The following is a 14,958-nucleotide window of genomic DNA, read 5'->3' as shown; positions in this document are numbered from 1 at the left end:
CTATAATGGAGTCATAGATTAATAAAACTACTTTTAAATAAAATACTTTTTTCAATTAGTAAAATATAAATCATACAGATGCTATTTATAAGATCTAAAACAAAGTAAGATGGAAAATTTAACAAGAAAAATTGTGGACAGATTTTTAAAGGAAAAGCAAATAGACATGATAAAAGCAATATTAATACCATATAATGCGAATTTTCAGAAAGAACAGCATTACATAAAAATAAATTAGAATGTAAAATCAAGAATCACAACTTGTCTAGTAATATAGTATCAACATAAATAAAGAAAAAAGTTACACATACAGAAAATTATTGTAAGATCCTGGGAAACTTCTACTGAATCAAAAAATATTGTTAAAATGACATAAAGCTTGAATCATTTAATATATAAGTTAAGAGATTTGGGCTTAGAAGTAGACAAAAATACATTTAAATCCCACCTTTAAGATTTTTAGGTGTCAATTTTAATAGAAACACCTTAGATGGCTTAGTTTGTCTCTAGAAGGCTTGGTAGCCTCATGTATATAACATAGACAAGAAAAACAAAAAGCTTTCTGGGTTATTGTGACATTAAACAATGTAATGCAGAAGGAAAAATGTTTGGTACACTGCTTGATCCATAGAAGAAGTGCAATATATTTTAATTATTATTCTTGCTACTCTTATTTCATATTGGCCATTTATCCTACAACCAATTTAAACTTTGACAAATGGACCATATGATAGTATAACAACCAAAGCCACCAAAGCTGGGAATTCCCTTCATGGTTCAGCAGTTCATGAATCTGACTAGGATCCAGGGGGATGCAGGTTTGATTCCTGGCCTTGCTCTGTGGGTTAAGGATCCAGGGTTGACATGAGCTGGTGTGTAGGTCATAGACATGGCTTGGTTCAGCAGTTAATGAACCTGACTAGGATCCAGGAGGATGCAGGTTTGATCCCTGGCCTTGCTCAGTGGATCAAGGATCTGGAATTGGCATGAGCTGAGGTGTAGGTCACAGATGTGGCTCGGATCTTGTGTTGCTGTGGCTGTGGTGTAGGACGGCGGCTGTAGCTTCAATTTGATTCCTAGTCTGGGAACTTCCACATGCCTCAGGTGTGGCCCTAAACAGCAAAAAAAAAAAAAAAAAAAAAAAAAAAAAAAAGCAAAGCAATGGGACACATGGGACAGAGTAATACTATGTCTTCCTTCCCTGCATTAGAGGGTCTGCTGAAAACAGTAGCTTCTCCAAATGATTCCATTGTGAATTTATGGTGTCATGTTTCTGGTCCTGTGCCTCAGTGATGCAATAACATAAACTAACCTCAGATTCCCTGAAATTTTTCATAAACAGTGCAAGACCTTTATCTTTTCGAAATATGAACAACACTATTTCAAAAAGATTTGTGCACCCCTATGTTCATTGCAGTGTTGTTTACAACAGCCAAGACATGGAAGCAACCTATGTGCCCATCAATAGATGAATGGCTAAAAGAAAGTGATATATATATAATGGAATATTGTTCAATCATTAAAATGAAGGAAATCTTGATATTTGCAACAAGGATGGACCTTGAGGACATTATGCTAAGTGAAATACATCAGAGAAAGACAAATCTCTATGATCTCACTTACATGTAGAATCTTAAAAGACAAACAAGCAAACAAGCAAGAAAAGTCATAGCTACAGAGAACAGATGGCTGGTTGCCAGAGTGGTGGGGTAGGGGTTGAGCGAAACGGGGTGAAGTGGTCAAAAGGTACAAACTTCCAGTTACAAGTAAATAAGTCCCTGGGAAGTAATGTACAGCATGCTGACTATAGTTAATACTACATTGTATACTTGAAAGTTGCTAAGAAAGTAGATCTTAAAAGGTCTCATCCTATGAAAAAATTTGCAAATATGTGTGGTGATGGATGGCGACCAGACTTATTGTGATCATTTTGCAATATATATAGACATCAAATGCTTATGCTCTCACCTAAGACTAAGGTTATATGTCAATTATATCTCAATAAAAATAAAATAAAATAGGAAGTCTCACCATAAAAAGACTGAACCCTAAAACTGAAATGCCAAGTAATGTGAGACAGTTCAGAACTTCTCAAGCCAATCCTTGTAACCAAGGGACAGTGGTGGAGTCAGGACTTCAAGATATTTTCATATACAGAGCTAAGATAGCTCTGAATCCCAGGAGATAATAAAATAAATATAATTCATAAAAATAAAATAAAGTAAAATAATTCAAGGAGATAATAAAATAAACATACTCTTATTTGCCGAAAAACATTGCTGCATTCTTGATTGGTTAAAAATAATGTAGAAAGGCCTGTGAAATGAAAGTGTATTGATGAGCATAGGTGGTCTGTGATAATCAAATGCTCAGATAAATCATTATCTCCAATCACATGCTTCCATTCTCCTTTTGTCATCCAAGGACATTGCTATTTTCATGAATAGACTTTGGAGTTAAGAAAATTGCTATTCTTTGTAGTCAGAATATCATCAATTTCCAATTGTCAGTAACCAATGAAAATTGAGCTGTAAGTGGTATGTTTCAAAGAGGTCTGGTTTTGGAATCAGAAGTATTGAACTTAATGCTTCCTGACATGTATCTTATATTAGGCACTTAGTGTTGGATAAATTATTTAATTTTAGAATGCATACATTTCTCCATCTATAAGAGGATATATTTAACATCTGGTATGAGAATGAAGCCACCAGGTATGTTTGTTGAAAGCCATAAGGATTATTTAATGGGTGATTCCACAGTCCAGCTGTGCAATGCTTAAGGCCACTAGGTCACTCCACTGCCCATCATAGCACAAGGAAGCAATTAATTCAACAGAAAAACACTAGTGAAAGCAGCTTGTTTTCAAGATGGCGGGTGAGCCATCAGAGGGTAGGCTAACTGGACCTAAAAATTTGAAAATATGCTTCAAAACAGTATGAATTTCTTGTCTTTGTTTAATCAGAAAATACTGCTTTCTAATCCATACCTAATCACCTTGATCTTATTTATTCGGCTTAATCTTTTCCCCAAGCTAAGAGAATGCTCACTGTTCAAAGAGTCATAGGGGTTTCATAATTATTGCAAAACAACGTAAAAAAAAAAAATCCTGGATCAGGAAATTAGAAGATACTGGTTTCAGAGCAGCCTGTATTCATACTAACCACTTTCCCTTACTCGTTTGGACAATAAAATAATCACCAGGTCCCAAAAAGTATAAATTCCTCTTGCTGCCTCTGGTCACCCTGTAAAATGCCAGCTTCATTGTACTGCTGTTTAACAAGAAGAACTTTTTAGAAGAATCAGTTTAGCTTCATTATTCAAAAAGGCCAAATTGCTATCTGAATAAGCCATTGATTAAGTGTTGCTTCTGGTCTTTGCCATGAGCCATACAACTGTTTACAAAAGCTAATCACTATTAATTATAACCCAGATGCAAAATAATATAATAATAGCTAACTTTTCTTGAGTGTTTTCTCGTACCAGAGGCTGTTCTCATCAATTTACATATATTAACTAATTAAACTTATAACCAGCCTAACTGGATAGGAATTATTATTATTATTATGATAAACCTCATTTTAGAGGTGAGACAAGGTAGGCACAGAGAATTGATGCAACTTGCTTGCATTTTTTTTCACTAGTAAATATAACATCCTGGATTCAACCCAAACAGTCTGTCTCCTAAGCCCAGTTTCCTACTGATTGTACAACACAGCAAAATATAATTGTTACCTCCTCATTTTTCCCATGTGCCTTCTGCAATAGTAGCAGGCCCATGTCATACATTATACCTTAGAAATGCCAAATCACATAATTCAGATAGTGCCCTCAAAAATTTTTCTGCAAAAAAAAACTATCAAAAATTATAGGCAGTACATAGATAGCTTAGTTTATGAGTAGATGTAATCTATAAATATGAAAATTATAAAATTGATTTAAAATGTTTATTGCAATTTTAGTGAAGTGTTCTTATTATAATGTTCACTGTGAAATGATCCAAACATCTGAATACAAAAAGTTTAGGACAAAAAAATCTAGAAACTACAAAACATTAAACTATTAAGAAGCAAATTTAGGAGCTCCCTTGTGAAACAGTGGGTTAAGGATCTGGCATTGTCATTGCAGCAGCTCCAGTTGCTGCTGTGACACAGGTTTGATCCCTGGCCCGGGAACTTCTACATGCCACAGGCAGAGCCAAAAAATATGAAGCAAATTTACAGTTTAGCTGTTGTAGCTGAATGAAAGAGTAAACACAAAGCTATATCCAATACAGATGATAATTTCCACTTTGTTTATTTAATTTGAAAATTTTATGTAACTATATTTAATAATTGTTTTAAAGGTAATATATGATATATTCATTTTTTTCATATTTAGAAAAAAGCCAAGTGTCTTTCTGGAAAGAATTGACTGGGTTGTCCCTCATCTTTCTTTTATGCTTCAAATACATTTTCTTTTCCCTACTCCATTCTAATGAGCCTATTCTATATCCATCTTGTCAAATCCCTGTTCTCTATCTTGCAAAGGAACAGAGAAGCTAAACTGACATCTTAATTCCTAGTAATGAAAAGGGGATCTATATACCGGCCTTTTTATATATAATATAATCATAATGTTTGTAAAGTCTAAAGAAAGAGAGCGACAACAGGAACGGTCCTAAAATGATGAGTCCAATTAAACAAACAGAACAAACCAAGCAAAAACAGCTAAAAGTTTAAAAAGCAAAAGAAGAGCTTTTTAAGTTATTCTTTCCTCTCTACTTCTGTTCATTTTCAATTTTTCAAACAGAAGGAGGGAAGGGGAAAAAAAAAAAGAATACCCAAGAAACAAACATTCCAGAGTCAGGGGAGATGATGGGTAATGTGTTTTCTTTTCTTTTTTCTCCCCCCCCCTTTTTTTTTTTTTTTTGCTTTTTAGGGCACATAGAGGTTCCCAGGCTAGGGGTCCAATCAGAGCTACAGCTGCCGGTCTACACCAGAGCCACAGCAACACCAGATCCGAGCTGCATCTGTGACCTACACCACAGCTCACAGTAATACCGTATCCTTAACCCACCTAAGTCCAGGGACCAAACCAGCATCCTCATGGATACTAGTCAACTTCTTAACACACTGAGCCACAAGGGGAACTCCTTAGTCTTCTTAACATGCTTCTACTTTCTCACTTATTTTGTTCATTCTTCCTTTTTATAGGTTTTTTTTTTTTTTTTTTTCCCATCGTCCCCAGGCACCTGGACTTTGATGGAGAGGCAACTCAGTGACTCCCATGAATCCAATATTACCTGTTACCTATACAATTAGAGCCCACGTCATAATTACTGTCATGTATATAATCAGTATTCCTGAACATCCTTGATTCCTCAAGCCCTGTCTCTGAGTGATAAGGCAGGAATGTGTTTGTCTTACATTTAATGAGATAGACAATGGATGTAAGTTTAGCACAATCAGATCGTATCTCATCCTAACATAATTAGTCAATTAACAAACTAATATTACTGATTATTTAACATAACGCCCAAATGTGACACAGGCCTGCTGCCCAAGGCTAACTGGATAGAATACACTTCCTGATGATGTAGTAACCATAATTTTAAATTTTGCCTGAAATAAAGTAATTTATTACAAACGAAAATTCATGTCACAAGTGTAAGTTTTGGCTTAAATAACAATTTCTACTTCTAAAAGAAAAAATGGATGGCTATTGTAATAGTGTATCACAAATATGGGAAGAGTGTAGGTTGTGAACCTGCCTTACATACAAATACTGCTCTGAACTGCAGAGGTGTCCTTTTGATGTAACTGGGCAGAATAGTATCCTGAGCATTGGGGGTACTGAACTTAGCACAGGGTTGGTAACTAACTTATGAGAACCAGTCCCTGGGAATTGCATCACACGGGAGAGGAAGTTCTATGGATACAATAAAATTTAGACTCTAAGAAAACCTCATCCTTGCACCAAAATAAGCACAAGGGATCTTCCCAAACCATTTTTTCTGTCTTTAAACAGAATGTCTGAGAATCCATGGCTTCCATACATTTCCATATCATTAGAATGATGTTCATCTTTACCACCTATAAAATTGATTCGAGAGGTAATTTTTCCTACTTAAACAGCTGTTGGTCCTTGAAGCAGTATCGCAGAGTGGGTCAGAGTATAGAAACTAGAGTTTGACTACCTGCTTTCAAATTCTGCCCATTATCTATTCGTTCCTATAAATGTAAACTTCTTTTTATGACAGTTTTATCATCTCTAAAAGGATAGTGATAATAATATTACATACCTCCTAATTTTTGTGAGAATTAAATTAGTTGATACATAGAAAGTGCTAAAAACAGAAGTAAACCCTAAATATAGTTTTAGCTATTACTACATGTGGTTTGTCCACCCAACTGGGGACAGAGTTAAATATTGAGTAGAAGGTAGTAGATGAAGGGTAAAAGGATGGAGAGAAAAAAACATTAACCTATTTTTCAAAAGGTCAGAATAAGTCGTTCTTTAATCACTGACCTGATTTTGGTTTCTTGATACCGCAGTTCTTGAAAAAATACTCCCAAAGACAGCAAGATGAAAGACCCCAGGCCATCAAGAACAGACTGGGGCATCTGGAGTGAAAAGGGAGAACAGCTGGGTATTTGCATTGACGTGATACGTTTGTTTGCAACATAGCAACATAAGGTATTTGACTTTAGGCTCGTATTTTAAGCCCCATTTTATGTATTTATTTAAACTGACAAGCAGACTGTAGAGCAAGTTCACCTTTTTGCTTTCTTTCACGTGAGTTTCCTAAGCCATACTATAACGTCATACTCTAAAAGTGCTCTCCTATTTTTGAAATAAAGATTTCAAGATAGATGGCAATTCTTGCCACAGATGTTATCAACATAAATGAGAGAGAATAAAATTGGTTTTATGTTTTCCCTTGAAGATGGTAAAAATAAAATAAAGATGAGTTGCATGAAGACCACATCAATAAACAACATTTCTAGGCAGCCTTCTCACTGTGTAATCTTAATTGAATTATTTAATCTTTCTACAATTTGGTTTCCCAGTCATAAAATGGGGATCATAACAGTCCTAGTTTATAAAATGTTTGAAACATTTAAACGATATATACAAAGTTTGTAGAACAGTGCTTGCATATAATAACTTCCCATCACAGTTTGCCCATCTATTGTCATCATCAGCAATTGATGTCTGATGGAATGGGCCCTATTAAATTGTTTCCTGGGAGGAATCTCATAAATATAATAAATTTTCTGAACATAACTAATAAGAAACTAGTTCTTAGAAACAAAATGGAAAGCAAGTGCATAGTTATCATCTACGTTTCTAGGAAGACATATACACGTGTACAGATGTCTGCTCCTTCCATTCCCCACTCCAGGGAATCTACACTATGGTCACAAGAGCCACATTATTTTATGAACGATGAAATTCATCCACTGCCTCTTTTTGAGAAAATGCTCAATTGTGAATGCGGTTGAGCACTTTGTAACATTCCATGAACATGTCTGGTGTCCCATTCTCTTTTTGTAATAATTTTTATTAGGATAGAGTTGATTTATAATGTTAGTTTCAGGTGTACAGCAAAGAACTTCAGTTATATGTGTGTGTGTAATTATATATTAATGTATAATTAACACACTATTTAGATTATTTTCCATTATAGATTATTATAAGATATTGAGTCTAGTTCCCTGTGCTATATAGTAGGTCCTTTTTGGTTATCTATTTTATGTGTATCAATGTGTATATATTAATCCCAAACTCTACACTCTTGATCCTAAAACCAAGTCTAATTACTCCCAGACCAAACCATGTGTTCTGGATGCATTCTGAAACATAGCAATAGACAGAGTGGCCTATTCTGGCCGTCTTTCTGGAAAACTACCAAGCGGTGCTAACAATAAAGATACTTATTTTGAAAAACTCAATATTTGCTCTTACTTTCAAGGCTGGAAGTAACTTGAAAGACTGGAAGGATAAAAGAAGGAAGCTAAAATGTGCTTTGAACATCTATGTTCTGGGCTCTCCTTCAGTGCTTCATGTATTCAGCTCATATGACATGGCTTTAGCAGCTTTTTTTTTTTTTTTTTTTTTTGTCTTTTTGTTGTTGTTGTTATTTCTTGGGCCGCTCCCGCGGCATATGGAGGTTCCCAGGCTAGGGGTTGAATCGGAGCTGTAGCCACCGGCCTACGCCAGAGCCACAGCAACGCGGGATCCGAGCCGCGTCTGCAACCTACACCACAGCTCACGGCAACGCCGGATAGTTAACCCACTGAGCAAGGGCAGGGACCGAACCCGCAACCTCATGGTTCCTAGTCGGATTCGTTAACCACTGCGCCACGACGGGAACTCCTAGCAGCTTTAAATTAGTTTAACATATAGGTACTTTACCAAGTAAAGACCATGACTGAATCACGAGTCAGGATACCTGGAGCAGAAATATCCCATACTTGGAAATATAATAGCAATGAAAATCATTTGGGATCTCATAGGCCCACAAAGAGGTCATTTTCTTTTCTTCCTCTGGAGCTAAAGGAGAAAACATCGCTTTTTCATGATAAAATAAAATGGAATTTATACAGCATTATTTATCTTATAGTCCCAGTTAGTGGAGAGTATCTTGAAGCAGAGAAGTATGGGCTCTGCCTTTTTGGAACACTACATTTTCTGTTCAAACCTTTTCCTTTTAGACATCATTTTGCATGAGAATTAACTTGCTCTGCTTCACCTTTTAAACTCTGAGATCCTGGAAGCCAAAGACCAGGTTTGGCTGTTTGTTTTACTCCCTTTCTCTAGTAATTAGCACAGGTCCTTAATTTTAACAAATCAATCAATCAATGTATAAGAAAAAGAATGTGTGTGTGTGTGTGTGTGTGTGTGACTAAGTCACTATGCCATACAGTGGAAATTGACACAACACTGTAAATCAACTATACTCTAATAAAATAAAATGAAGAATGAAGAATATAAAAAATTAAGCCAAATATAAATTTTTAAAAATCTACTTCAAAAAGTTCTGAAATCTTCTCTAAACTGTCCAACTCATAGTATGATCTTTTGTTAGTATTTCCTAAGGATCATATATGACATATATGCAACTAAAATCTTCCAGAACAGTCCAGATTTTGAATATTTTATATTCTGCTATCACAAATGTCAGAAAATATGCCTCAGGTTCTGGCTTGAGAAATATCAACACAGTGGATAAACATCATACAACTGGTACAGAAAACTCTGTAACTTCAAGACCTGCTGCTCACTGCTTTCAGTAACACGACACAAAGCCAAAAGTGCAACTTCTGGAATCTAAGGGTCCTAGGTTCAAATCCTTGTTCTATTCTTTACCAAAGGTTTTTCCAAGGGCTTCTCCATGATTCTTCTTGCCTTTGGAAAGAACCGTTCAATCAAACCCTTACATGAAAACCAAATATATATGATTGATAAAGGCAGAATTTTTCTCCTGAGGGCAGGATGAAACGCCAGACATGAGCCCACTTGGTTTTCCCTCTATAGCATGCCTAACGCACTGCTTTGTGTCCCACGGAGCCCACAAAGGCAAAGCTCTGTGGAACAAAGTTTGAAAACCCCTCATTTTTCTTTTGGAATTTCAGCTTCATCATCTCCAAATCGGGAATGAAAACACTTACCTGAAAACGTGTGTTCATCATGCAAAGTTTTCACAGCCACAGCATGGATTTAATCTTTCGTCTGCGAATGATGTTTTATTCTCAGAAGCTTTATCTAGCTGGGGAGAATGGATTTATGAACAGTATAAGTTTCAGACTCAACCAGTCCTGGGTCCTCACATTTTCTCCAAATTTTCCTTGTAAATTGAACAGTATTTTCTTTAGCTTGTTTCTCTCTTCCTAAAGCCTGACATAAAGAGCTAAAAATTCAAGGGAAAGGGACTCCATTTTTGATAAAAAGTGGACCACGAGGTGTAAGAAATGAGTGAAATGGAAGGGAACCATCTTGGCAAACCATCTACCACAGCCAGACCCAAGATAACCTTAGGCTTGATTCATTGGCATAAAACATGAATCACCAGTTCTGCAGCCTCCAATAGCAGTTTTAAATATTTCCAGCCTTTGCTCACAGTTTCCTCACCTGCCTCATCTTGCCAACCAGTCTCAAAGCCAATGAAAATCATATTTTCAGTTTTTGTTACATATCATACAAGTTCTATTACTAATTTCTCTATCGATACTTATTGGTACATGAAAGACCACCCCAGAAGCAAAAGGTAAAACAACAGCTATTATATTTGCTTATGATTTATTGGGTTATCAGGTTGGGTTGTGTTCAGCCAGGTGGTTTTTTGGGGCTGGTTTCACGGGGTGCTTTATGAGCTTGTACTTACATGCTGATTCGGTTGCAACCATATGATAAACAGTGGCTACTTGCATGTGCCTGGTCTTTGTCAAGCAGTCAGTTAGTGTTTCTCTGTTCTCTTCATCTCCAGGTGGCTAAGTCAGAATATTGCCATCTTGGTCTTAGTGTGCCCAGTGCCCACAAAATAGGTAAAGCCCCAGTGTGATGATAACCTGTCAAACCCCTGCAGAAGCAGCATTTGCTAGTATAGCACGGGCCAAATTCCAGCACAGATCCAAAGGTTGGAGGAATACATTTATTCTTTGATGGGAAGTGTGTCAAAGCCAAATTGCAAAGGTGTGTGCATACAAGGATGAGGAGAATTATTGAAGCCTTCTTTGAAAACAGTCTGCCACAGAATTATTATAATTAATTGTGAGCTGTTTTTAAAAATCTACTTTTGTACTGATAATCAAGTAATGAAGCTTAGGAAAGTCTTGTTTATTAAAATGAATAATAATGGATTCAAAGTTTTTCCAAAATTATCTCTCTTTCACTTGAATTTAGATATAATTTCTTAGAGGTGAGAAAGGAATGTGGAATTGCATCTTGTGTCTTGAGAATTATTCATTATCCTTGGATTTTTTGGGCTGAAGGATAAAATATTCTTGGAAGGATATTGGCAGCTCATAGTTTGAGAGACTGGAGAATTTTATATGTGTATAAAGAGAGAGAGAGAGAGAGAGAGAGGCAAAAAAACAAACAGTGGTCTCTTAGTAGGTGCAATATGGCCTCTACTAGGACATAATAAACCTCAAACATTCCGAGTATTTTTGCTTCTCTACTTCAGTTTTAATTTCATAGAGCAATCACCTGAAATAGCCTACCTTTGATTACATACTGTTTTTTACCTGGGTAAGGGTCAGGCAACTGGACATGGTCTTTATGAACTAGACCCAGTAGGAACTAGATATTTCTTCAAAAGTTGTTTAGGATCTCATGGGAGGAAGAACTAGATATTGGAAGCCAATAAACAGCAAACGTTCCACTTACTCTGTCTGATGAAGGCTGGAATGTTTGGGGTAGAGGTATCTGACAAGTCAGTTGCAAAGGGGCAGGTAAAAGTTTGATAATTGCTGCTTTAAATTATTGAAAAGCCTATGATAAATCAATTTCAGGGAGATGAGAAACTCCCTAATTTTCCTTCTGGATAAACATTGACAACTTTAAGTCTTGGCATGGAGGGTGTGACTGGATGTAGTAGAATGAGTGGAAACCCCCTCTTTTTTTTTAAATCTATGTCTTTTATTTTTAATTTAATTTTTATTTTATATTGGAGTATAGTTGATTTACAATGTTGTGTTAATTTCAGGTGTACAGCAAAGAGATTCAGTTATACATATACCTTTATACATCTTTTTCAGATTCTTTTCCCATATGGGTTATCACAGAATATTGAGTATAGTTCTATATGCTATGCAATAGGTCCTTATTGATTATCTTTTTTTGGGGGGTGTGGGGGGGCTGCACCCATGGCACATGGAATTTCCCAGGCTAGGGGTTGAAGTGTAGCCATGGTGGCCTACAACACAGCCACAGCAATGCTGGATTAGAGCAGCATCTGCCACCTACACTGCTTCTCATGGCAACACGGTATCCTTAACCCACTGAGTGAGGCCAGGGATCAAACCCCCGTCTTCATGGATACTAGTTGGATTTGTTACCACTGAGCCACAATGGGAACTTGTTCTTTTTTTTTTTTTTTTTTTTAATGGCTACATATGTGGCATATGGAAGTTCCTGGGTCAAGGACTGAACCCAAAGCCATAGCTGTGAACTACCCTGCAGCTGTGGCAGCTCTGGATCCTTTAATCCACTGTGCTGGGCTGGGGATCAAACCTATGCCTCTGCAGCAACCTGAGCCACTGCAGTTGGATTCTTAAAACTACTGTGCCACAGTGGAAACTCATGCTTATCTATTTTACCTGTAGTATTGTGTATATGTTAGTCCCCAAATCCCAATCCATTCCTCTCCCCAACATTTCTCCTTTGGTAACCATGCTTGTTTTCAAAGTCTGGGAATCTGTTTCTGTTTTGTAAATAAGTTCATTTGTATTGTTATTGTTTTTTAGATTCCACATATGTGACATAAATATTTGTTTTTTCTCTGTCTGTATTCCTTAACTTAGTAGACAATCTCTAGGTCCATCCATGCTGCTGCAAATGGCATTATTTTTTCTTTTTTATGGTTCAGTAATATTCCATTGTATATTCATCCCTCTGTTGATAGACAGCTCATGCAGCTCAATATCAAAAAAACAAACAACCCAATAAAAAAAATGGACAAAGGCCTATATAGACATTTTTCCAAAGACATACAGATGGCCAAAAAGCACATGAAAAAATGTTCAACATAGCTAATTATTAGAGAAATGCACATCAAAACTGCAATGAAGTATCACCTCACACTTGTCAGTATGGCCTTCATTAAACAAGTCTGCAAATAACAAAAGCTGTAGAGGGTATGGAGAAAAAGGAACCCTCCTACAGTGTTGCTGGGAATACAAATTAGCACAACCAGTATGGAAGTTCCTTAAAAATCTAAAAACAGAACTACCATATGATCCAGTAATCCCACTCCTGGGCATATACCTGCAAAAAAAAATCATAATTCGAAAAGATACATGGACCCCAAAGTTCACTGCAACACTATTTACAATAATCAAGACAGGGAAGCAAATTAATGTACGTCAACAGTGAAAACCCTTTCTTTATTGTAAGTCCTCTGGACCATTTTCTATCCTGTTGGGATGCCTGTTATTCAGGAAAGGGAAAGAGGCAAAGCATCACAGTACCTGATGAATCAGCACACCGTCTCTTGGACTCTCATCCCCACGTGCCTGTGTTAACCGCCCTCTCAGCAAACCCTGCAGGGCTGAGGTCATAACTCCACCTCCAGCTGTGGCTGTCTGTGGTGTAGTGGTTTGGAATCTGATGACTCAAAGCCATCATCCCAGGTAGCAGCTGGCTGTCTTTAGATTTCTCTCAGTCCTCCTAATGTTCCATTAACCTCTCACAGCTGGCCTCCCTATGCACAGTCAGCAGTTTGGCTAATCTCTCCCTGATCTCTCCCCTTCTTGCAGGAGGTTCATCATTAATACATCCTCGCTCTGCTCCCCACTCTTCTCTGCCTACCAGCACTCTTTATTAGTGCCTGCTGTGCCAGAGGCAATTCATCCTGCTGTTTGCTCAGCACTAGCTTTGTTGGGTTTCAGCACTGTCGGACCCTAAGGCAATGTATGTCCAGGCCCATTAGACACTGGGTTGGAACCAATGTTAGGGGATCTACTTGTGTATCAAAGTGAGCTCTAGGAGAGTTGAGCCCTCATTCCCTCATTGACCCGCTAGTATGTCCTTGTTCAGACTCCAATACATGTAAGCTGATGCTCCCTTGCATAACTGTAGCTCAAATTAATTACAATAATAAAAAAATCATAGCAACAATGGTTAATACAATAATATAATGGTCAGTTTCATGTAAAGGGTGTTTACACCACTGAATCTGTGCCAAATGTTACACTCCCTGATTAAATTCTAACATCTCCGTGAGTTAGGTAACATTGGTGAGGATATACCAGGTCACAGAAAGTTTAATAATGCTGCCCAAGGCCATCTAACTGGCAAGAAAAAAAAGCTTGTACTTAATCCTGGCTTTCCTATTTTCTTCAAAGCTTGAGCTGTTAACCATTATGCATACTAATAAAATAGCTACCAGTCATGTTGCCTGGGATTTTACCTGAATCAATATTTCAAAACCAAATGTCATCTAATATTCAAATCATTAGGAAGGTTGATATAAATTAATTTGGTCTATTTAAATATATAGTGTGTTATGTTTGTATGGGTTTAAAAATAAGACATAAAAAAGAAACATCACGAGAATTTCTAAGTATAGTGCTTCAGGTAACCAAGGATTTCCAAGTATAGTGCCTCAGGCAACCTCCCTCTCCACTATTTTCAAAGGTCATCAAAGTGGCAGGGTTTAAGAAACGCAGATGTTTTGTGATTATTTGATTAATAATTGTTTTCCTCAGTTGGAATAAATTGGAATGGAACCTGCAAGAAAACTGAGGTCATGTCTACTTGCCTGTCCCAGTGCTTAGTATAGCCCCTGGCATGTTGTAGATATTTACAGTTGCTTAATAAAGAAAAGAGGAAAAGAAAGAAAAAAGAATGATGGAAGGGAGGAGGCATCTGCAGTGTTGAGTACCCATACCAATCAACAGTCAGTGCAGACAGTTCACATCCAAGCTGATGGATCCCCCAAGCCTCTCTGAGAGCATCCTTTGACATAGTGTTTGTCCTCCAAACTGGACAGTTTGGAAGGATTGCAGAGTTAAATTCCCAAGAAGGACTCTTATTGAGGACCTGAAACCCAATTTCTTAACCCCTCAGTGGATGAGTCTGAGTAGAAGGAAGAAGAAAAGGCAATGGGAAGAAGTACAATGGAAGAAAGAAGAAAAATAATGAAAGATTATGAATGAAGTAGAAGAAGATCCACGGGAGGAATGGAAAGAAGGAAGAAGGGAGGGAGGGAAGGAGAGAAGGGGAAAATAATGGAAAGGAGAAAAGAAAGAAAAA

General features: G+C 37.0%; 1 protein-coding gene across 6 annotated transcripts in view; it reads right to left on the bottom strand.

Moving 5' to 3' along the window:
* LOC146405286 (uncharacterized) overlaps window positions 1–14,958 on the bottom strand; it is a 952,516-nt gene that overhangs the window by 162,795 nt on the left and 774,763 nt on the right. For 4 of the 6 annotated variants that reach the window (XR_014837049.1, XR_014837051.1, XR_014837052.1 and 1 more), the window contains 2 exons: window positions 9,654–9,751; window positions 6,508–6,602 (listed from right to left, as the gene is read on the bottom strand). Coding sequence is in view for 1 of the 6 variants with exons in the window: in XM_085011431.1 (XP_084867557.1) it covers window positions 6,508–6,602; window positions 9,654–9,674 (116 nt within the window). In the remaining 5 variants the exon portion in view is untranslated. Of the gene's footprint in view, window positions 1–5,183; window positions 6,603–9,653; window positions 9,752–14,958 lie in introns of those variants that run through there. The other 2 variants (XR_014837050.1, XR_014837053.1) reach the window with 1 other exon arrangement.

Source organism: Sus scrofa, chromosome 2 (assembly GCF_054392235.1).
Source record: "Sus scrofa isolate SSC_HxYL_T2T_F1_AM1 chromosome 2, Sscrofa_HxYL_maternal_Yorkshire_Landrace_v2.0, whole genome shotgun sequence".
Classification (NCBI taxonomy): domain Eukaryota; kingdom Metazoa; phylum Chordata; class Mammalia; order Artiodactyla; family Suidae; genus Sus; species Sus scrofa.
The sequence above is the reverse complement of the archived record's forward strand: the minus strand, read 5'-3'. Positions and strand labels throughout refer to the sequence as shown.